General features: G+C 38.8%; 2 protein-coding genes across 2 annotated transcripts in view; both read left to right on the forward strand.

The window, feature by feature from the left end:
* Positions 1–91: 91 nt before the first annotated feature.
* Positions 92–22,265, forward strand: LOC129639919 (NBAS subunit of NRZ tethering complex-like). The gene is made up of 4 exons (XM_055565215.1): positions 92–206; positions 5,346–5,503; positions 6,245–6,334; positions 21,408–22,265. Exons 1-4 carry the CDS (start codon positions 197–199, stop codon positions 21,417–21,419), a joined length of 270 nt encoding a protein of 89 aa, XP_055421190.1. The 5' UTR covers positions 92–196; the 3' UTR covers positions 21,420–22,265.
* The window catches only part of LOC129640246 (NBAS subunit of NRZ tethering complex-like), a 43,619-nt gene continuing 42,784 nt past the window's right edge, over positions 21,431–22,265 (forward strand). The window contains 1 exon segment of the mRNA XM_055565451.1: positions 21,431–21,463. Within this exon segment, the coding sequence (XP_055421426.1) occupies positions 21,431–21,463 (33 nt within the window).

Raw genomic sequence — 22,265 nt, forward strand, 5'->3', positions numbered from 1 at the left:
AGCCACCTCGAGGCTACCGGTCGGCACGTTGAGGAGCTGGGCATTGCGGAGGCTATTCTCAGCCCTGTCCTTTGGGGCTTGTCATCCGTCCACGTGTCCACTGAATGTGGGTGACTGCCGAGGTGGGGCCAGGTGGCAGGGTCCATGGTCTCCTCAGTCCTCCGTGTGTCTCTCCGCGAATGCAGGGGGTGAGGCGATGATTAAAGGTGAGTGCATGATTTGTACAATCACATCCTCAGGGAGACACACCTGGTTCTCGGGTCTGTGGCTTCCCCATGGGAGAGGCTGGGGTGGCCGCCTCCCCCTGGGCACTGAGACTAGCAGACGGTGACCCCCAGCTGGGGAGGGGAGGAGGCACTATGACAGTGTCCATAGGAGGGGACTGAGCGCATAGCGATCCCACTGAGAAATCCCTTTTATTAGATAAAGGGCTTCCCTGGTGGCTCACTTAAGAAGGCCTTCTTTTCTCTCCTTGCTAGTCTTTGGGACTCGGCATTCAGGTAACTATATCTTTCTGTGTCTCCTTGGCTTTTCTCTTCTCTTCTCATCTATTTGTAAGGCCTCCTCAGACACCCACTTTGCGTTTTTGCATTTCTTTTTCTCGTGGATGGTTTTGATCACCACCTCCTGTACAATGTTAGGAACCTCCATCCATAGGTCTTTTGGTACTCTGTGTGCCAGATCTAACCCTTGAATCTATTTGTCACTTCCAAAGTATACTCACAAGGGATTTGAGTAAAGCAAAGAAACAGAGGAAAACAATACAATGGGAAAGACTGGAGATCTTTTTAAGAAAATGAGAAATGCCAAGGGAACATTCCATGCAAAGACAGGCACAATAAAGGACAGAAACGTTATGGGCCTAACTAAAGCAGAAGAGATTAAGAAAAAGTAGCAAGAATACACAGAAGAACTGTTAAAAAAAATCTTAATAACCTGGATAACCATGATGGTGTGATCACTCACCTAGAGCCAGACATCCTGTAGTGCAGACACGTGGGCCTTAGGAAGCAGCAGTACCAGCAAAGCTAGTGGAGGTGATTAAATTGTAGCTGAATGCTTTCAAATCCTAAACGGTGGTACTGTTAAAGTGCTGCACTCAATATGCCAGCCAGTTTGGAAAACTTGGCAGTGGCCACAGGACTGGAAAAGGTCAGTTTTCATTTCAATCACAAAGAAGGGCAATGCCAGACAATGTTCCAACTACCGCACAACTGCACTTGTTTCACATGCTAGGAAGGTAATGCTCAAAGTCCTTCAAGCTAGGCTTCAACAGTATATGACCTGAGAACTTCACAGTCCACACATTCAAACAGTTGATTCTAAATGCACAGTGATGCCACAAAGATGGTCAAGGCAAAGACACACAATGTGATTTTATTTATGTCTAAGTGAAACAAAATATTCACTGCAAGGTACAAACTTTTTTATCATGAAAAATCTTACGTTTGAATATGAAATATCCTGCTGAAATTGAAAAATATGTTTTAAAGTGAAATTCTTTAATTGTCAGTTATTTTGAGACATGGGAAAAAAGAAAATAAAATTACATTCATTGAGGCTGCTTCAGTTCAGTTCAGTCGCTCAGTCGTGTCCAACTCTTTTCATTGGGGGCTGCTTAAACTTTCACAGATTTTTTTCTTAGAAATTCCCTTACAGTTTTACAGTCTTAATTAGACTTAAAATGGTCAGTAGATTTTATACTATGTTTGTTTTCTGAACATTTTCATTTCCTTTAATTTATGAATGTAACTGCAATATTTTTCTATTAAGTGAGTATTAAAAATTACTCCTCTCTCCTGTGTGGAACACACTGTTTACCCTACTGTTGAGAGACATTTTATTGCCTAAAACCTTTCATAATTCAGCTCTACGATCTAGGTTTTTTTTGTTTGTTTGTCTTGCTTTGTTTAGGCTGAGAATTTTCTCATCTATTTTTAGTATCTTCAGTCTCTCTGTTAGGCATATGTGTCTGCTGTTGTTTACTTGCACAGTCATGTCCCAACTCTTTGCCACCCCATGGACTGTAAGCCCACCAGTCTCTTGTGTTCATGGGGATTCTCCAGGCAAGAATACTGCAGTGGGTTGCCATGCTCTCCTTCAGGGGATCTTCCTGACCCAGAGATGGAATTCGCACCTGCTACGGCTCCTGCATTGCAGGCGGATTCTTTACTACTGAGTGAAAAGAGATCATGTATACGTGAAACCCACTTTAATTATGAAGACTCATAATTGGCGAAAAGCAAAGATGGAAAAGCCCAAACAAGCATTCATCTTTTACCAATTAATAATAAGAAAAAAAACCCTTCATTTCAATTTGCCTTCCTTTATTTTTTCAATTAAATTTTCATTGAAGAATGATTGCTTTCCAGAATTTTGTTGTTTTCTGTCAAACTTCAACATAACAGTCTTTCTTAACTCATAGTTTCTCTTCAATATCATCTTATCCTGTGTCAATAACTTCTTTTAACATTTCTTACAGACAAGGTATAGGCTGAGAATGAATTCCCCAATTTTTTGTTCATATTAAAATATCTCCTTCTCCTTTGTTTTTGAAGGATAATATTCCTGGATGTAGAAATTAATTTCAGTAATTAAAAAAAAAACATTTTATTTATTGACATGTTGTACCTGTACCATGGATTTACTAGTTAAGCTGTGTAATTCATTGATTTGTAACTTATTCATAGGTTGAATAACCATAACCACAGCCTCATTCTAGAATATTTTCATCCCTCCAATGGGAAACACTCTCCAGTTGGCAGACATTTTTCATTTGCCCTTTCATCTGGGCCCTTGCATTCACTCCTCTGTTTTCGATCTTTAGAGAATTACCTAATCTGGGACATATGCATTCACATGAACAGTATAGTGCAATACACAGCCTTTTGTTCCTGGCTTCTTTTAATTAACATAATCATTTCAGAGCGCTAGCATGTAATAGCTTGTATAAGAACTCCATTCATTTGATGGCCAAATAATTTTGCATTGCATGCTTTATTTATTCAATCACCAGTTGATGGACATATGAGTTATTTCAACTTTTTAAACTTTTTTTAGTTTATTTCTTTTTAAACTTTATTTTTAATTTAATAATTTAAAAAATTTAAATTTGATGGCTTTTTCTGCATCTATTTAGGTTATCATATGATTTTTAGCTTTCCTCTGGTTAATATGGTCTGTCACATTGATTGATTTGCAAATATTGAAGAATCCTTGCATCCCTGGAATAAACCCAACTTGATCGTGGTTTTTGATGTGTTGTTGAATTCTGTTTGCTAAAATTTTGCTGAGGATGTTTTTGCATCCATGTTCATCAGTGATATTGGTCTGTAGTTTTCTTATTTGGTCTTGTCTTTGTCTGGTTTTGATATCAGGGTGATGGTAGCCTTACAGAATGAGTTTGGAAGTGTTCCTTCCTCTGCAGTTTTTTGAAAGAGTTTTAGAAGGATAGACATTTGCTCGTCTCTGAATGTTTGATAGAATTCACCTGTGAAGCCACCTGGTCCTGGGCTTTTGGCTTTGGGGAATTTCTCGATCACAGCTTCGATATGGAGCTTGTAATTGGGTGGTTCACAATTTCTATTTCTTCCTGGTTCAGTCTTGGAAGATTGAGCTTTTCTAAACATCTGTCCATTTCTTCCAGGTTATCCATTTTATTGCCGTAGAGTTGTTCATAATAGTCTCTTATAATCCTTTGTATTTCTGCATTTTCTGTTGTAACCTCTCCTTTTTCATTCCTAAGTTTGTTGATTTGATTCATCTCTCTATTGTTCTTGATGAGTCTGGCTAAAGGTTTATCAATTTTGTTTATCTTCTCAAAGAACCAGCTTTCAGTTTATTAATCTTTGCTGTTGTTTCTTTCATTTATTTTTCATTTATTTCCGTTCAGATCTTTATGATTTCTTTCCACGTACTAATTTTGGCTATTTTTTTGTTGTTCTTCTTTATCGGTTGTTTTAGGAGTCAATTGAGGTTGTCTATTCGATGCTTTTCTTGTTTCTTGAGTTAGGATTGTATTGCTACAAACTTCCCTCTTAGAACTGCTTTTCCTGCATCCCATAGGTTTTCAGTTGTCATGTTTTCATTGTCATTGTTTCCTAGAAAGTTTTTGATTTCTATTTTTATTTCTTCAGTAACCGTTGGTTATTTAGAAATATGTTGTTTAATCTCCACGTGTTTGTGTTTCTTACAGTTTTTTTTTTCTTCTAATTGATATCTAGTCTCATAGTGTGGTCAGAGAAGATGCTTGATACAAGTTCAATTTTGTTAATTTTACTGAGGTTTGATTTGGGACCCAAGATGTGGTCTATCCTGGAGAATGTTCCATGTGCACTTGAGAAGAAGGTGTATTCTTCTCCATTTGGATGGCATGTCCTCAAGATATCAATGAGATTCATCTCATCTCATGTGTCATTTAAGAGATATGTTTCTGTATTAATTTTCTGTTTTGGTGATCTGTCCATTGGTGTGAGTGGGGTGTTAAAGTCGACTATGATTGTTTTACTGTCAGTTTCTCTTTTAATGTCTGTTAGTGTTTGTCTTATGTATTGAGGTGCTCCTGTGTTGGGGGCATAGATGTTTACAATTGCTATGTCTTCATCTTGTATTGATCCCTTCATCACTATGTAGTGTCCTTCCTTATCTATTGTAATCTTCTTTAGTTTAAGGTATGATATGAGGATTGCTATTCCATCTTTCTTTTGATTCCCATTTGCATGGCATATATTTTTCCATCCTGTCACTTTCAGTATATATGTGTCTTTAGGTCTGAAGTGAGTTTCTTGTAGACAGCATGTACATGGGTCTTTTTCTTTTAAATTAATGTATTTATTTTAATTGGAGGCTATTGACTTTGCAGCATTGTGGTGGGTTTTGCCATATATTGAGTTGAATCAGCCATGGGTGTACATGTCTTCCCCATCCTGAAACCCCGACCACCTCTCTCCCCATCCCATCCCTCAGGGTTTTCCTAGTGCACTGACTTTGAGTGTCCTATGTCATGCATCAAAGTTTGATGGGTGATCTACTTCACATATCTGTAGTCATTGCCAGGTTGAAGATAATTTACTATTTGTAGTCATTTTCATCTGAAATTTAACATAGTTTATCAGAAAAACTTGTCTGGAGCACTGCTGAAATTTCTGGATAATACACTCACCTAATATTTCTTTTCTATTTTAGATCATTATGTTTTTCTGCTTATATAATGATGCATATCACTATGACTGACTTTGCTTTGGTAACATAAGACCTCAGTAAAAAGCCATTACATTTTTCAAGTTGGATTGAAAATTTTTTTCTTCTAGTGAAAATCAGTTTGTTTTTTCTTGCCCATTTTTCAGGTTATTCTAAAAGCTGGGATGTTTGTAGCCAGTTAGCACAATCAGAAGGTTACCAGGACTTGGCCACTCGGCAAGAGCTCATGGCTTTTGCTCTGACACATTGCCCTCCCAGCAGCATTGAACTTCTTTTAGCTGCCAGCAGCTCTCTGAAGACAGAAGTAAGTCTCCCAATAAAGTAAATCCTGAACTGTATCAAGTGTATTTTGTTGGGTCTGTGGATCTTGGGTTTGTGCTTTTTTTGTTTTTCCAATAATATGAAAATTTTAATTTATGGAAAAAATAGTTTGTTACTTACAATTTTGAAGATATTAAGCTATAAAATAGTGTTGTTGGCTTTATTCCAGTAAAGAAAGGCTACAGGTATGAGAAATAAGAGAAGAGTATTAGGAAACAATTTATTGAATATAATGGAGAACATTAGTATTGTCAAGAACAAAATATATAAGAGGAGGTCCTGTGTAGTATACTGGAAACCATGTGAATTAAAACCAGTGGTGACACCATCCCCTTAGAAGCTCTTTGGAAATAGCAGGGTGTGGTCTTTGGTTGGAGAGAAGCTCAGTTTCCTAAAATTCACAGGCTAAATCTGCATCAGGGGGATGTTAGGCCAGTTGTGAAACGTGTGTGAAGAGTTCTGGAATTCATATTTTTATCTCCTGGTCATTCATTACATTGTACATCAGGTTTTCCACAGTTAATTCCACTCCTGAAACTGTGGTTGCATCCTTGGGAAGGTGTTCATGAAGCCCTGAAGTAAGCCTGTTACCACTAGGAGATAGCATTTTTTTGTTTGTTTGTTTTTCCCCCTCGAAAGAATGCTTTTTAAATTTCAAGTCTACATTGTAAAATGAGGCAAATTTTAAAACAATTCTGTTATAATATATAGTGTTCTTTTTCAGATTCTTTATCAAAGAGTGAATTTTCAAATCCATCCAGAAGGAGGGGAGAGTATCAGTATGTCACCATTGATGAGTAAAGCACTGCAAGAGGTGAGTCTGGGTGAGAGGGAGGAGTTTGAAAGGTGCTTGTGAGAGGAATGAAACAATTATCTCACACTGTATGTGTGGTATGTGTAGACTGTTCTTTTAAGCTTTGTGTGTCTGTGTGAAATGTAGCATTCATATCAGTTCAGTTCAGTCGCTCAGTCGTGTCCGACTCTTTGCGACCCCATGGACTGCAGCACACCAGGCCTCCCTGTCCCTCACCAACTCCTGGATTCATATGGAAAAATTTATAGAACAAAGATGTCCATCTTAATAAAGTATCATAAAGAAAACATGCACAAACCCATCACACAGATAAAGAGCTCATGACAAGCCTTCCCCCGCACACCCTTCTAACTCTTTGCTGTCCTTCCAGAGATCCTGACTCATCATGATAACCAGATCCATGTGTGTTCTGTTCTTCTTTTAAAGTAATTTAGAAACCTATAACACCCATCCCAGAGTGGTAGTTTAATTTTAGCTGTTTTTGCACTGTATAGAAATAATTACACTCAGTATTACATTTGTGAGGTTTATCCATGCTATTGTAAGTATTGCAGTTGATCTTATTGTTACTGCGGTATAGAGATTAATTGCTATATGCATACATTCCAGTTTATCCTTTGTAATACTGACTGACACTGGTTTATTTTCAATTTTGGTACTGAAATAATGCTGTATCATCACTGTGTAGTGTTCCTAGTGCACATGTACAGACTTGGAGGTGTGTGTTATTAGATAAGTGTGTTTGTTCAACCCCAGTTGATAGTCCCTGATGATTCTCTTGAATGGTTTTACCCATTGCACACTCAGCAGCCATGTCTGGGATTTTCATTTGCTCCCCTCCAGGTAGTGCCAACTACTTTGGCATGGGTAGTTGTCGAAACTTTACCTCTTAACTGTTTTGAGATACCTGTTTATGCTTTTGATTTGCATTTTTCTGGTTGCTGGTGAGATGAACTTAACTCAGGAGGGAGCCTCTTTTGTGAGGTTCCTTGTTCAATTCCTTTGTCCATTTTCTGTTGAATTTTAGTCCTTTTTCTCTTTCCTCATTGAAATTCTTATGAATAAAATTTGTCTGGAGTCATTAAGTATTAATATGTATGAATCTCAGGAGAGCTGGTCCTGGAAAAGGAAGGAGGAAGTGTGTACTCACCAATACCTCTTTAACTCTTTAACCTTTGCTCCCTGGAATTTAACTTCTTATGACAATTTCTGGCAATACAGAAGTGGCGTTTGTTTGTTTGTTTGTTTTAGGTCAAAAACAGTAGGTAGTCTAACTAGGTAAGTTAAGAGATGATAATCGTCTTTATAGGAATCCACAGGATTCCTTTAAATGGTAAGGCTTTACTTTTAAAGCGTAAAATGTCATTCATTTTCCTAGCAACTATTTTAGAAGACATCTGTTGTGATAAGTGAGCTATATCTTAGCTCCTTTTTTTGTTTTTATCTATTTTTTTTGTTTTGTTTGCTTTATAGTTCCATACATTGATTCACAATTTTTAAAGATCATACTCTGTTTATAGGTATTATAATGTTGACTACATTCCTGGTTCTGTACAGTCTGTCTTTGTAGCTTATTTATTTTATACCTAATAGTTTTTAATCTCTTAATCCATTATCTCTATTTTGCCCCTCCCACCTTCCCTTTCCTCACTCATAACCACTAATTTGTTCTGTGTACCTGTAACTCTGTTTCCTTTTGTTATATTCACTAGCATGTTGTATTTTTTATATTCCACATATAAGTGGTTTCATACAGTGTTTGTCTTTCTAACACAGCACCTTCCAAGTTCATCCATGTTATTGCAGATGACAAAATTTCATTCTTTTTTATGGCTGAGTACTCTCCATTGTGTGTGCTTGTGTATATACACCACATCTTTATAAATTGACTGTAACTATCTTGTCAAATTCATTTGTAGTTGTATACCTTGTAGTTCTTTTAGAAGTCTGGTTCAAAGCTTCATCTGTGGAGTCTATTGATAGAGTTAGGGCAAGATTATTTAGATTTTGCCTACAGTCGAATATACACAATTACCTCATTTCCATAATTCTTTCTTTTATATTAAACTTCTGCTTGGCAGCCATTTATGGATTATACATGTGTATCCCCAGTTCAGTACCAAGTGATCTCAGGATCTCAAAAAAGTTTGTAAAGTGACTTTTGGCCCTTAAGGATTTTTATCCTCTTCCTCCTATAAATAGTAACTCCAAGACAGCAGTGATCAATAGAATTTTCTACAGTGAGGGGAATATTCTATATATCTACATTGTCCAGTATAGCAGCAACTAGTCACATAGAGCTGCTGAGTATGTGACATATAGGTAGTGCAACTAAGGAATCAACATTTAAATTTTGCTTAATTTTATTTAAGTTAATTTCACTTAATTAAGGCTGCTGGGTACCCGAGTGGGCATCACAGTTCTAGAAGGTGAGATACTCAGAAGAGGAGGGTGTTCCGCCATCAGTGCTGCAGACAAAGGACTGTGTTTGTTTCTATGGTTGCACTCCCTTTGAATTGAAGTCACAGCATTTTCCAGGGGCTTGGAGTGATGGGGATGCTTTCTTCCTTTGGCATGTTTTGACTTGTATTGATTAGAAACTATTCGGTTTTCCCTTCCTGGATCTGAGAGCACATTGAATTCTGTGGTGTTTTCTCCAGGGGATTCAGAACAGATCTTATATTGGAGATTTGGCAGATTTTACTATTTCTCAAGGTCCAGTAGAAGACTTGCTTTTCACAAGATCTTTATCCCAGTTTTTGTACCTTTTGATCCTCTGATCTCTTCCCATTTGTTCAGCTACATCTCTCACTGTTGCTCCAGCCTCCTCTCTTTTCATGCCTTCCAAACATGTGCTGTGTTCCATTCATGCTGAACTTACCCCATTCTCTGAGTAGGCTCTCTCACAGCTTTGGTGTTATTTAGGGTTCTCTCTGAAGCTCCAGAACTTTGGCCACCTGATGCGAAGAGCCGACTCCTTGGAAAAGACCCTGATGCTGGGAAAGATTGAAGGCAGGAGGAGAATGGGATGACAGAGGATGAGATGGTTGGATGGTATTACTGAATCAATGGACATGAGTTTGGGCAAAGTTCAGGAGATAGTGAAGGACAGGGAAGCCTGGCGTGGTCCATGAGGTTGCAGGGGGTAGGACACGACTGAGCGACTGAACAACAGCAGCTGCCTGTACTGCCCTTCTTGTATTGTTTCTGATCATCTTGCTGCCCTCTTGATCTCACCTAAGCTGTCGTCATCTTTATCAAGTTTTCCTTGAGTCCTCGTCGTTCCCTCTTCTGCATCCCCCAAATATCTCATAGCATTGGATCAGCTCATGTGTGGTACGGTTTGGCGTGTATGGTGACTGGAAGTGTGTCACTTACCTTTGGTGCTCTCTCCAGAGAGTGCTTGCCACAGAGTGAGTGCCTAGTGAATGCTTAATACAGATGCATTGGAAACTCCCACTGCAGAAGGATCAGTGTGTGGTAAAAATGGATTAGAAAGTAAAACTAGAAGGAATTTCCAACTAGATGCATGTGTGTGACCTGGGTGCTGTTGAGGACCTGTTGTGTTCTGGCCATGTAAGGGGAGTATCATTTCTCTATTCAGTATAGAACTGCACCGTGTTTCTGCTGAGTTCAGCTCCATAAGCTTATTCTGAAATCCCCACATCCTTCTTTATAAAATCCACGAGAAGCCTCTTGCGACCTTTGGGTTTTCCATTTCCTGCTCTCTGATGAATTAGAAAGTCAGCCAGGCTCCGTGGTGGCTTCTGTGGAGTAGGGCATGCTGTGTCTCCACAGGGCACGTCCTGATCCATTCAGCGTCCTCAGTACCTGTGGGAGACTGCCAGCAGTGCTTCACAGGATCCACTTTGCGAGGAAGAGGAATTCTTCCAGAATGATTCTTGTATTTTTTTTTATTTTTTAGCACCTTAAAAGCGTTCCTGTCTTCCTTTCTCCTCTTTCAGCAAGCTCTAATATTAATAGATCTAGATCTGACAAAGTGCTAATCCAAACCCTCAAACACATCATGTCTTTGATTCATGAGGCACATTTCAGAATATTATAGCTACTATTATTAGATTAAAATACAGTGCTTAGCTATAAGATGCTGTGTGTTACACATTAACAGTAAATGCAATAACCACATTAAATTATAACTTATAAATGAGAACCGACTGTATATGTAATCGGCTTAATGCCCAAGACTTTCATTACTCAGTTGTGAAAATGATGATTTTTACTTATATATCCAAATAAAGTAAAGATGTAACTGCTGTGCAGTTGCATTTGTGTTACTACAAGTGGAGCCTTCAAGTTTGAAGATATTAGCTGTTGTTCTCAGGAACGAGATATTTGTTTTTAAATAAAATGCATAATTTATGAATAACTACCAAAATTAGAGTTTCCAGCTTCTTAATGTTGGTTATTATGTTTTTTAGATGTAGTAGTATTCCACCACTTAGAGCGTATTAACATTTTGTTTAGATAGTGTTAGCTATATCAGTTAGGCAATAGTGTTTTCCCCAGATAAATCTAATTAGAGTTGAAAATGGATTATATACAGGGTTCCCATTAAAAAATCATCTTCACTGTGGGAAATCTTGTTATGAACATTTTAAGTGGCTACAAATTTATAAGACTGGACTAATTATTGTTTCGAACTGGGGGCAGGGCTTGGCATAGAGCTGTTTTGAATGTATAAAAGGATTATTTAGAAATATTAAAATAAATTTCTGACAGTTGTATTTCAGTACCATGACAACTCTTTCTCTTCCCCTTCACCAGTTAATGGGCATTTGGGTTGTTTGTACTTTTTAGCTATAATGAATACTGTTGCTATGCTATGAACATTTGTATACAAGTCTTTGTATGAAAATATGTTTTGATTTGTTGTGTAGGTATCTGGGAGTGGAACTGAAGCATTGTATGGTGTATATGCTCTAAATATTGGAAAACATTGCCAAATTGTTTTCCAAAGTGGCTGCACCAGGAATTTTTAAGTTTCCCCTTTCTTCATATCCTTGCTAATACTTAACTCTTGAATGGCTTTTTGCTAAAGCCATTCTTATGAATATATGTGGTATCTCCTTATCGTTTTGGTATGTGTTTCCAAATAAGTAACGATAATGAGCTCTTTTCATGTGCTTACTTGCCATTTCTGTACCTTCTTTGATGAAATGGCTACAAATATTTTCCCAGTTTCTTTTTAGCTGTTATGTCAACTCCTTATTAAGTCATAAGAGTTTTTGTTGTTGTTTTTAAACTCTTGGATACAAGTTGTTGTTGGATGTGCGATTTGAAAAGATTTTTCTGTCAGTGTGTGATTTGACTTTTTACTTTCTTAATAGTGCCTTTTGAAGTGCAGAACCTTTTAACGTTGCTCAAGTCCATTTTATTAACCTTTTCCTTTATTGCTTGCATTTTTGGTGTTGTATCAAAGAAATCTGTGCCTAGCTCAAACCTGTGAAGATTTACTCCTGTGCTTTTTCCTAAGAGTTTTATAGTTTTAGCTTTTATATGTATTGAGAGGTAGTAATGAGCCACTTTTTGTATGAGATAAGTATAAGGTTGAGGAAAATCCACATGCAGAAAGATCAGTTTAGAATTTTATCTCCTGTTATATGCAAAAATGAACTCGATAGGATCATGTTTGTTTTCTCTTTTATGTGATCTTGTTCTTTCTTAAAGGATTTTAAATCTTACACTGCACAAAGGCACAAATTAATATTTTAAAGTTTAAAATGATTTCATCTGAAATGAATTTGTACCATAATTATTGCCTTAGTAATTTTCTTTTTTCGAGATGTTTTGGAATTTTGGTTTTCAGGCTCATGTTGTGTTTCCTGAACCATCTGCCTTTGTCGTTACATACAGATCATTTATGTCATAGCGTGATAGTGGTTATTGGATGCATGTGCCATGATTATTTATGTTTTCCTTTGCTTTTGGGCATTTGAATTGTGCCCAGTCTTCCTATATTTTAGACTGAACTTCACTGAGCATTTTATGTACATATCTTTGCATATTCATGCTTGTATTGCCCTGGGATATAATGGAAAATATGGGCTCCTAAGACAGATAATTTCCTGTTTCTTGTGGTCCATCCTCTGTAACTTTAAGTGCTGATTTAAAAAATGAAAAAGAAAATAAAAATATACTAAATATACCTCTATTTTTCCTAAATACAGTTCTCTTAATTTGGATTCAAGAATGAATGCTAGAAGATTCAAGAAGGGTTCAGTCCCTAAAGCCCCTGAAATAGTGTGTCAAATCTGGTGTGTCTGTCTGTGACTTGGTGTGTTCATGTATGTTCACACAATGAGTACATCAGTTTTGCATTCAGTTTTCTGGGGAAGGCACTTACAGCTTGCCTTAGAAATGTGTAGGGGGCCGGGTCTTCTAAAGATAAGAAATTGTAGCCTGGCATTTTAATTAGCAGATGAACTGAAGCAGAGTCAGACGTCAGAGTGATTAGTCCTCATGGGGTTTTCTTCTACTGCTTCTTCTGACAAATAATTCCAGAAGCAGCATCACCAGTAATAAGCATTCCATTCTTAATATTTTGAGTTCAGGATGCAATTTGCTCCAAGTGTGGGGCTTCCCCAGTGGCTCAAGTAGTAAAGAATCTACGTGCAGTGCAGGAGACACAGGAGACACGAGTTTGACCCCTGGGTTGGAAAGATACTCTGGAGGAGGAAATGGCAACCTACTCGAGTATTCTTGCCTGGATAATCCCGTGGGCAGAGGATACAGTCCATGGGGTCGTAGTGTCAGACACGACTGAGCACATGCATGCCCATGACACGATGAAGTGTTAGGTGAAGGGAAGTACTTTTGATCATTTAAAGATACGTTGGAAGAGAAAGGGTAGTGGCTTAGCTCAGTTTGAGCTGTTTGTGATCCTTAGTCTCTGTTATGGGTACCACCAGCTCAGTTTGAACTTGACAAACCAGTTTCTTAGAAATCAACCCTCAGATCACCAGACACCAGAGGGATAGGGAGTCCTGGCATGCTGTGGTCCATGAGGTCAGAAAGAGTTGGACAAGACTTGGCGGCTGACTGAACAACAACAATATCAGACACCAGAGAAAGCAGTTCCTGCATGGGTTTACTATAGTGATTGATGAACAAGAATTGTTTCTGTAAGCCAGACTTGACATGTGGAACTGTTCTTGTTCTTGTGAACCTGTTTGGTAATGTTGTCTATTGTAGGACTTGGAAAATACTACCAGTGCCTATGAAGTTAACCTTTGAGCTATGTAACACTTGATGCTAATGAGATTTCATGTTAAATTTTATGCTGGGAGTTGTTGACTTGGTTTGGGAGATTAATCTATTTCTGCTGTTATACACTCTAAATTAATTGCAATATGTGACTATGAATATAAAAACTGCCAGTAGTCATCATTTCAGGAGTAAATTTTCCTAACCTCTTTTTTCTTTCCCTATTACATGAAGTTGAAATAAAAGTATTTTCCTCATTAATGACTCTGGTTACACTCTAATCTTGGTAGACTGTTCCCCGATTAAATGTTTCTTCTGTAGTCTAAATGAGCCTTTTATTTTGCTTTCTCTTTTGTAATTCCTATAAGGGAGGGATTTCTTACAGAAAAGCCTTTTGTCATGCACATTTCTGTGCATTGAAATTTCATTTACTTTTCGGTTTCAGATGTTTAAATTTTTTATATTGAGTCAGCCAATCCATATGAACAGAGTAAAGTTTAGGTTTATTTTATGAAATGGTATAATTGTCTTATAGCCTATATTTTTTGATATTTTTCAGTGAATTTGATTTTCCCCTGAATGAAGTTATTTCATACTTAAGTGCCATTTTTCTTATCATGTTTATATTTTTTAGTTTCTATAGTTGATAGCATTCAAATCATTCCATAACCCTCTCGAGTAAGAAGATTCTAAAGATGAACCAGAATTGAAAGTGTGACACGAAATCTTATCTGAATAACAGTTAGTTGCTGTAGGCATAACATATTAGATTTAGAAAATGTTTCTTCAAGCATAGGTACAGTAGAATCAGACTTCTTATTCATATCTACAGTACAAGCTATACTTCAGTAATTTTCATATACCCTGAGCATGTAGTAATCAACAAACATCATCTCTGCCCTTGAAAAGCTATTGTCTAGTTGAGAAGAAAGACAGAAAAAATCATAATTATGGCAAGTATATTAAAAGTAGGCATGTAATGTAATGAGTGGGAAGGAGAAGAGTATTTCTTGACAGGATTTTACTGACAGCAAAAATACCACATTTCAAGGAAGATATAGAATTTCTTTGTGACCTTGGAGCAGGAAAAGACTTCATACAAAAAAAATACTAATTATAAAGTTTAAAAGCTGATAAATTAAACTAATTTAGAAGTTTAAAAACTTCTCTTAATCAAGACATCATTAAGATAATAAAATATAATCTGCAGAATAATAGAAAATGTCCATAAATCATTTATCTAATAAGGGCTATGTATCCAAAATATACAAAGAAAAACCAAAAAAATGGCGAATGAATAAGAAAGATAGACAACCAACAGAAGAATGGGCAGAAGATTTGAACAGGCACTTGAAGATCGTCCACTTTCATTTTTCTGTGGTTGGATCCAGAATCCTTGAATTTCTCTTCTTATCTGACTTACCTCAGTCCCTTTTCATCTTTAGAAGAAACAAATAAAAGCATATGAACTTAAAAATGCATTTCAGATTCAAATATACCTTATGGAAACCTCTTCTATTCCCAGTATCACTGCCTTAATTCAGTTCCCGATTATTTTATCTTTTTAATTGTTTTTTTTTTTTTTTTTTTTTTTTTTGCCATGCAAGGCAGCTTGCAGGATCTTAGTTCCCTAACTGATTTTGGGTGGCCTCCGGCTACAACCACATGGAACAAGGCTTGGGTTCCCAGTCACAGATGGGCTGGGTCGCGGTGGTAAAAGCACCAGGTCCTAGCCACTAGGCCAGTGGTCAGTGTCAAGGGCCCTGACCCTTTGGCTTTGCAGAAAAGAACTGCCACAAAGACAGAAAGTGGTGAAGCAAGTAAAGTATTTATTAGGAGTAAAAAGAGTACATTACCTGTGGATAGACACAGGCAGACTCAGAGGGAGAGTCCCTGAGTTGCTGAGTCGTGCCTTTGTGGTAGTTTGAATTACTTTCATGGGGCATTTCTTCCGGGTTTCCTTTGGCCAGTGATTTGCCTGCTTCACAGTCCTTACGTGGTTTATCTCAGGATCCTCCCATGTGGACACATGCATCTCTTTGCCAAGATGGATTCTACCACAAAGGCATATGGGTGGAACATCCCATGACATGACTCTCCTTTGGCTTCCAAGGAGCCTTTTCTGCCCATGTGTGGTTAGGGAGGTCTCTAACTTCGGGAACAAGAAATGTGTGGTCTGTGAAGTGTCTAGCCTCCTCCCTTTATTCCCCTGCTATTTTTGTCTTGGAATTTCCATCAATAGAGAATGAATCTCCAATTACTTTACCCTGGGTTGGGGGGCATGGCGAGGGTAGTCCCATCTGCCTCATGACCAAGAATTAAACCGAGGCCCTTGGCAGTGAAAGCACAGAGTCCTAACCTCTGGACCACTAGGGAATTCCCCGAGTCCCTGAATATTTTAAATTTGGACTAATTCACCAATCTCCTAATGGATTCCTGCTCCTGGAAAAAGATTTCTAAAACATAAATCTCGTTATGTTAACTCCTTTTGTTTAAAGCCTCTCAGGGGTGTTGTATTGTCCAGGTGATGATGGAGGTGCTTTGGTGTCATGTCAGTAGGTCTCTTGCTGGTCTTGCCTCTGCCTATCTTTGATCTTCGTGTGCCCTGACCTTCATCTTTGTGTATTCTTTTCTATACCGTCATTGAATCAACTCAAGTTTCCTCCAATATTCCATGTTGTTTCATGTCTCTTATTTGTATAAGTCTACCAGGAACATCCCCTGGAGGAGGGAAAAGCTACCCATTCCAATATTCTGGCCTGGAGGAGGCCATGGACTGTATAGTCCATGGGGTCGCAAAGAGTAGGACAGGACTGAGCGAATTTTACTTTCACTTTTCACCTGAAATCATGGGCGCTTCTCTGGTGGCTCAGTGGTAAATAATCCATCTGCCAATGCAGGAGACACAGGTTTGATCCTTGGATTGGGAAGATCCCCCTGCAGAAGAAAATGGCAGCCCACTCCAGTATTCTTGCTTGGGAAATCCCTTGGACAGTGGAGCCTGGCAGGGTACAATCCATGGGGTCACAAAGAGTGGGACACAAGTTAGTGACTAAACAACCTGAAATCATCACCATTTCTTCTTTGGAAGCCTGAAATTCTTTCCTGCTGAAATATTACTTCTTCTGTGAAGCTTTCTATGGTGGTGCCTCTAGGCAGAGGACATAGTGATTTGTCTGTATCTTTGCCTCCCTTTGTAGTTTCTGGAGTTCAGTGGCTCCCAAGGGCAGAGGCTGTGTCCTTCTTGTTTTTATCACCTAATTGACTAGTACAATATAGTATGACATCAAATAGGAGTCTCTCAGTATTTGCTGAGTAGGGGAATGAATTCTGATTGGTTTCTGTTTTTTTTAGGTATAAAATCTAACATAAATTGAGATGCTTACTATACTGTATACTTATATATGTACACACATATTTGTGTGTGTGTATATATATATATATCTGTGTGTATATATATAGCTACACATACACACATATAGTGAGAGGGAGGGAGAAAGAGAATGTCTAGTTACTGCAAATTCCTTCTGAGATTTATTTCTGACAACGAGCTTTTTATGGCAATGTTATTCAAAGAGGGATATATATATATGTGTGTGTGTGCATATATAGTACTAGTTCTGTTCAGTGCAGAGTTACTGGGGGCAAAAGCTTAGAAGCAGAATGAAGCAGAATGTACCTGAATCCAAAGCTTTCAGTAGCCCAGATAGATGAACACACTCAATGACGAGCTGTCCAGGGTAAGCAGGCCCTGCCCCCACGATGCAGGGAGGGAGTTAGCAGTACCATCTACACTGCTGCCTAATAATAGAAGCTTCTTCGCCGCGGTCCTGACCCTGTTAGAAAAGAGGAGCCTCTGGAGTGCAGGAGCCCGATGTGATGAGCCAACTGTGCTACTAAAGTGGAGAAGAAATGAGCCTCCTGCCGTCTTCTCAAATAGTGAAGAAATTAAGGAAAGACTTCTAGTAATGCTGCCATTGAAACAACTGTGTGTGTGTGTATGTTCCCTCGCAGTGTTTATGCCCTGTATACACGTAATGGGCCTTGTAAAGCCCTGACACATACCAAGCTTTCACGACATGGCAGCTATCGTTATGATTACTCTTGGAAAGGAGATTTGTGTTTTTTCCTATGTTGGCCTTTCTACTTGTCTTTTCAGACATGTTGATGAGCTTCAGTCTTCTGTTCTGTCTCCTTAACCCTTCCCTCCAACCTCCACAGGCATGCAGAGGACAGGGTGCACAACCTTCCTAATTGCTGAAATTGAGAGGAAAAACTGAGAATGTGAGGTTTAGCCTCCTTGGATTTCCTCTTGATTTTGCCTGTCAACAGAAAGGGTACAATGCGTGCATGTGTGCTAGGTTGCTTCAGTGGCTCAGTCGTGTCTGACTCTTTGCGACCCCATGGCCTGTAGCCCACAGGCTCCTCTGTCCATGGAATTCTCCAGGCAAGAATACTGGAGTGGGTTGCCATGCCCTCCTCCAGGGAATCTTTCTGACCCAGGGATCGAACCCACATCTCTTATGTCTCCTGCATTGGCAGGTGAGTTCTTTACCACTGGTGTTACCTAGGAAGCTCAGAAAGGGTACATTCAGTTCTAATTTTTGTTTCTTGAGGTTATACACATGTGGACTAGTTTATTTACTTGTTCATTTAGGCACTTAAGTCTTTACAATCCAGTGCATTTTACACTGACAGCACTTGCTATTTGGAGCAGCTGCATTTCCAGAGTGCAGTTGCCCCGTATATCTGCCAGCTGCCGGGTTGGACAGCACAGGTTTGGGCAGTTCTGGAAGTTTGTTCTGCTCCATTTCTACCACTGGGCTGCTATGATTATTTTGCTCAGATGTTATTCTGTAGACTCAACTCCTCCTTGGAAAAGTGACTCCCAAGATGTAGACTCGCAGAAAGATTTTAGCCTTATTATGGCTGGAGATGGTGACTGCAGCCATGAAATTAAAAGACGCTTACTCCTTGGAAGGAAAGTTATGACCAACCTAGATAGCATATTGAAAAGCAGAGATATTACTTTGCCAACAAAGGTTCGTCTAGTCAAGGCTATGGTTTTTCCTGTGGTCATGTATGGATGTGAGATTTGGACTGTGAAGAAGGCTGAGCGCCAAAGAATTGATGCTTTTGAACTGTGGTGTTGGAGAAGACTCTTGAGAGTCCCTTGGACTGCAAGGAGATCCAACCAGTCCATTCTGAAGGAGATCAGCCCTGGGATTTCTTTGGAAGGAATGATGCTAAAGCTGAAACTCCAGTACTTTGGCCACCTCATGCGAAGAGTTGACTCATTGGACTCTGATGACCCAGACTCTGATGCTGGGAGGGATTGGGGGCAAGAGGAGAAGGGGATGACAGAGGATGAGATGGCTGGATGGCATCACTGACTCGATGGACGTGAGTCTGAGTGAACTCCGGGAGTTGGTGATGGACAGGGAGGCCTGGCGTGCTGTGATTCATGGGGTCGCAGAGTCGGACACGACTGAGCGACTGATCTGATCTCATCTGATCTGATGGCTGGAGATTTAAGCCAAAGTCTTCATCTACTGCAGAATAAAAATGATGTTGTTCTTTCAGATCAAAAATATATTTTCTTGTTTTGTTTTTTTTTTTAAATCAGTGTTCAGCTGTAAGCAACAGAAAACATTCTAGCTTTTATAAGCAGAAGGGGACTTTTTTTTTAATTTTAACGAGAATTGGAGTCTTGCACAATCCTTCAAAGGTCTGGAGAAGCAGGCTTTGGTGTATTTTTAGAGTAACTGTAAGAAAAATACTGAGGAGATTAACTACCACTGGAGCGGAAATCTGCCACAAGAAGTTGGGGAACTTGAAAGCCCCTCCTTGTCAGCTGTCTCTGGTGCTGCTTTGACCCTGCCAGGATAACAAGCCTGCAGAATGTAGTCCACACTGTCCTTTACCCCGTGAGGCTAGGGACTGGTCACTGGTACTTGCATCACCACTACTGCAGAAGAGCAACTAGGATGACCAGAAAAAAATAGAAAGAGGAAAAAACAAAGTTCAGTATATTTTCTACAGGGAAAGCACAGTAATAACAAAAGTACAGTCTCTACTGTAGTTTCACTGTGCAAATCTACACAGTGGGTGCATCTGTTTGAGGAAAACTAGGTCATGTGAAGAATGTCAGCCCTAGGGAGTCTGGGAAATGTAGTATTTAGCTTTTCAGCTTCTAGCAACGCAGCCTGGGAGCAGTCTAGAACTGAGTTGAGTGAACCAAGCTGCAGTATCTGCTGCAAAATCTGAAACCCAGGAGAAGTGCTGGTCTTTTTTGGGCACCTAAACCCCTAGCAGTTGTTTTTGACGTGGTTGCCCTTATATACAATCAGTTTAACATGAGTATTTTCTTCCTTAGCATATCATCTGTGTTGTTTTCATAATTAAATTATAATTTATAGTGCATCGAGTTAATAGTTTATACCTTTCCCAAAGTCCAGAAAGCTTATAGGAAACACAGGTTTAAAAATTTTTTTAGAAAATGAAGATATATTTGACATATTACACTGTATAAGTTTAAGGTATATAATATATTGATACACTGATATTATAATATAGTTGCCATTGTAGCGTTAACTGACACCTCTGTTGCATCACATAATTATCATTTCTTCTAGTGTTGGGACACAACTTTTTTTTTTCTTTGCATTAAACGAATAGAAAATCTTTTGAGAAAAGTTAACCAACTGCCCAGTGAGGAAATTGTAAGTATCAGTTAATGCAGCTTAAATACATTTCATTTTAGTACTAAGAATAAAATTAAAATGGTTTTCTAGAAATTATAAGTGTACCAACATGATGTAATCATTTTCTTTTACTGCTATGACATTTAGCAGCTTTGAAACAATGCAAGTTCTTATAATTCCCATAGTACAGAAACCTGGCAGGCTTGGGTGGGTTTCTGCTTAGGATCTCAGCCAAAGTCAGGGTGCCCACAGGACTGTGTTTTCTGGAGGAGAATTCATTTCCATGCTCATTCATGTTGGTAGTAGTGTTAGTTGCTTAGTCATGTCTGATTCTTTGTGACCCCATGGGCTGTAGCCTGCCAGGCTCCTGTGTCTGTGGAATTCTCTAGGCACTGGAGTGGGTTGCCATTCCCTTCTCTAATTCATGTTGTTGACAGAATTTAATTCCTTGTGTTTTCAGGACTGAGGTCCTCATTGCCTTGCTGGCTGTCACCTCCAGTTTCTTTTCACCTTCTCGATGCTTCTCACATTCTTTAACTCTTGGCCACCTCTCTCCATCTCCAAAGCCAGCAATGATGTGCTTCACGTCTCTCCTGCCTCTTCTCCCAGGGCGTGTCTGTGTGACCCTAGCTGGGGAGGGTTCTCTGCTTAAAAGGCTCATGTGATTAGGTTAGTTCCACTCAGATAATTCAAGATTTATCTCCTCACCTTAAGGTTTGTGTCCATAATCATATCTGCCAAGGTATTTTGCCATCTAATGTAATGTATTTGCGGGTTCTAGGGATTAGAATGCATGTATTTTCAGTTCAGTTCAGTTCAGTTGCTCAGTCGTGTCCTACTCTTTGCGACCCCATGAACTGCAGCATGCCAGGCCTCCCAGTCCATCACCATCTCCCGGAGTTCACTCAAACTCACATCCATTGAGTCGGTGATGCCATCAACCCATCTCATCCTCTGTCGTCCCCTTTTCCTCCTGCCCCCAATCCCTCCCGGCATCAGAGTCTTTTCGGGGGCCATAATTCTACCCACCCTATATGGAGGCTTTCAAGTTGGTCTAAAATGGTGAATTTCTCCTAAGTGTGTGTTGTGATGATATCTTGGTAATTATTGAGTGATTCCACGATTTATCATTTTTTATTATTCAGATAACAAATTAATGAATGATGTGATGCAGACCCAAATAGCCGAACTAAACTCTCCTGTGAGTGGCAAGAAAGTTGTTCAGATTGGAAGACTAGACCTTCATTTTTCTTTCCTTTGACTAGAATGCTACAGGAAAAGTAAGTAGAAGTAGGCAGATACTAAACCAAAGGCTGGGTTTTCATAGAACAAATTTCCCTTTCTTTGATCAAAAAGCAGCTGTGGTCACTGTCATTTCTGTTTAAACAAATGTCGATATATTGGCATTTTTCTCCCCATGAAACCTCTTGGGTTAGTACATGGGGAGTTGGAATTGTAGCTGATTGCTTCGAGATTGGCAGGAGGTTCCACGTTAGAAACCTTTTAAATGCTATTAATCATCCACTTGTTTAGATGAAAAACAAAATGCCTTTCAGTATGTAAAGGTGGATCATCAGAATCTTGTACCTTTGTCTGGGTCACAGTAGCGTTGTTGAAGTGGATAATTTATTTCTTAATCTAAACCATAAATAGTTTAAAATGTCTTGTTAAAGAAACAAACATGAGTACCTCATTGGAGGATATTAGATTAGTAAAAAAAAAAAAAAAATAAGAACCCGCTATTTGCTTTATAAATACTTCTGAAAGAGATTCTTTGACTAATGCATTAAGATGTATTTTCCTTTACTGAATTTTCTTTTGTATATGATTCAAGGAGCTACAGTATGCTAATATCACGTTCACATTTTTTTTTTGGTTGTTATTGGTAAAGATGAATTTTTAAATCTGTTTAATTTCATGTCTGATAACTCCAAGTTGTCGCATTATCACTCTCTGCTCTGTTCTCTTCTTTTTACTCTTGCCATTTTCTCTCTCTCTCTCTT

This window comes from Bubalus kerabau, chromosome X (assembly GCF_029407905.1).
Source record: "Bubalus kerabau isolate K-KA32 ecotype Philippines breed swamp buffalo chromosome X, PCC_UOA_SB_1v2, whole genome shotgun sequence".
NCBI classification, from domain to species: domain Eukaryota; kingdom Metazoa; phylum Chordata; class Mammalia; order Artiodactyla; family Bovidae; genus Bubalus; species Bubalus kerabau.

Coding starts and splice junctions, on each gene's coding strand:
- LOC129639919 (XM_055565215.1), top strand. Junction 5,504..6,244: donor GCAGCTCTCTGAAGACAGAA/GTAAGTCTCCCA, acceptor GTTCTTTTTCAG/ATTCTTTATCAAAGAGTGAA.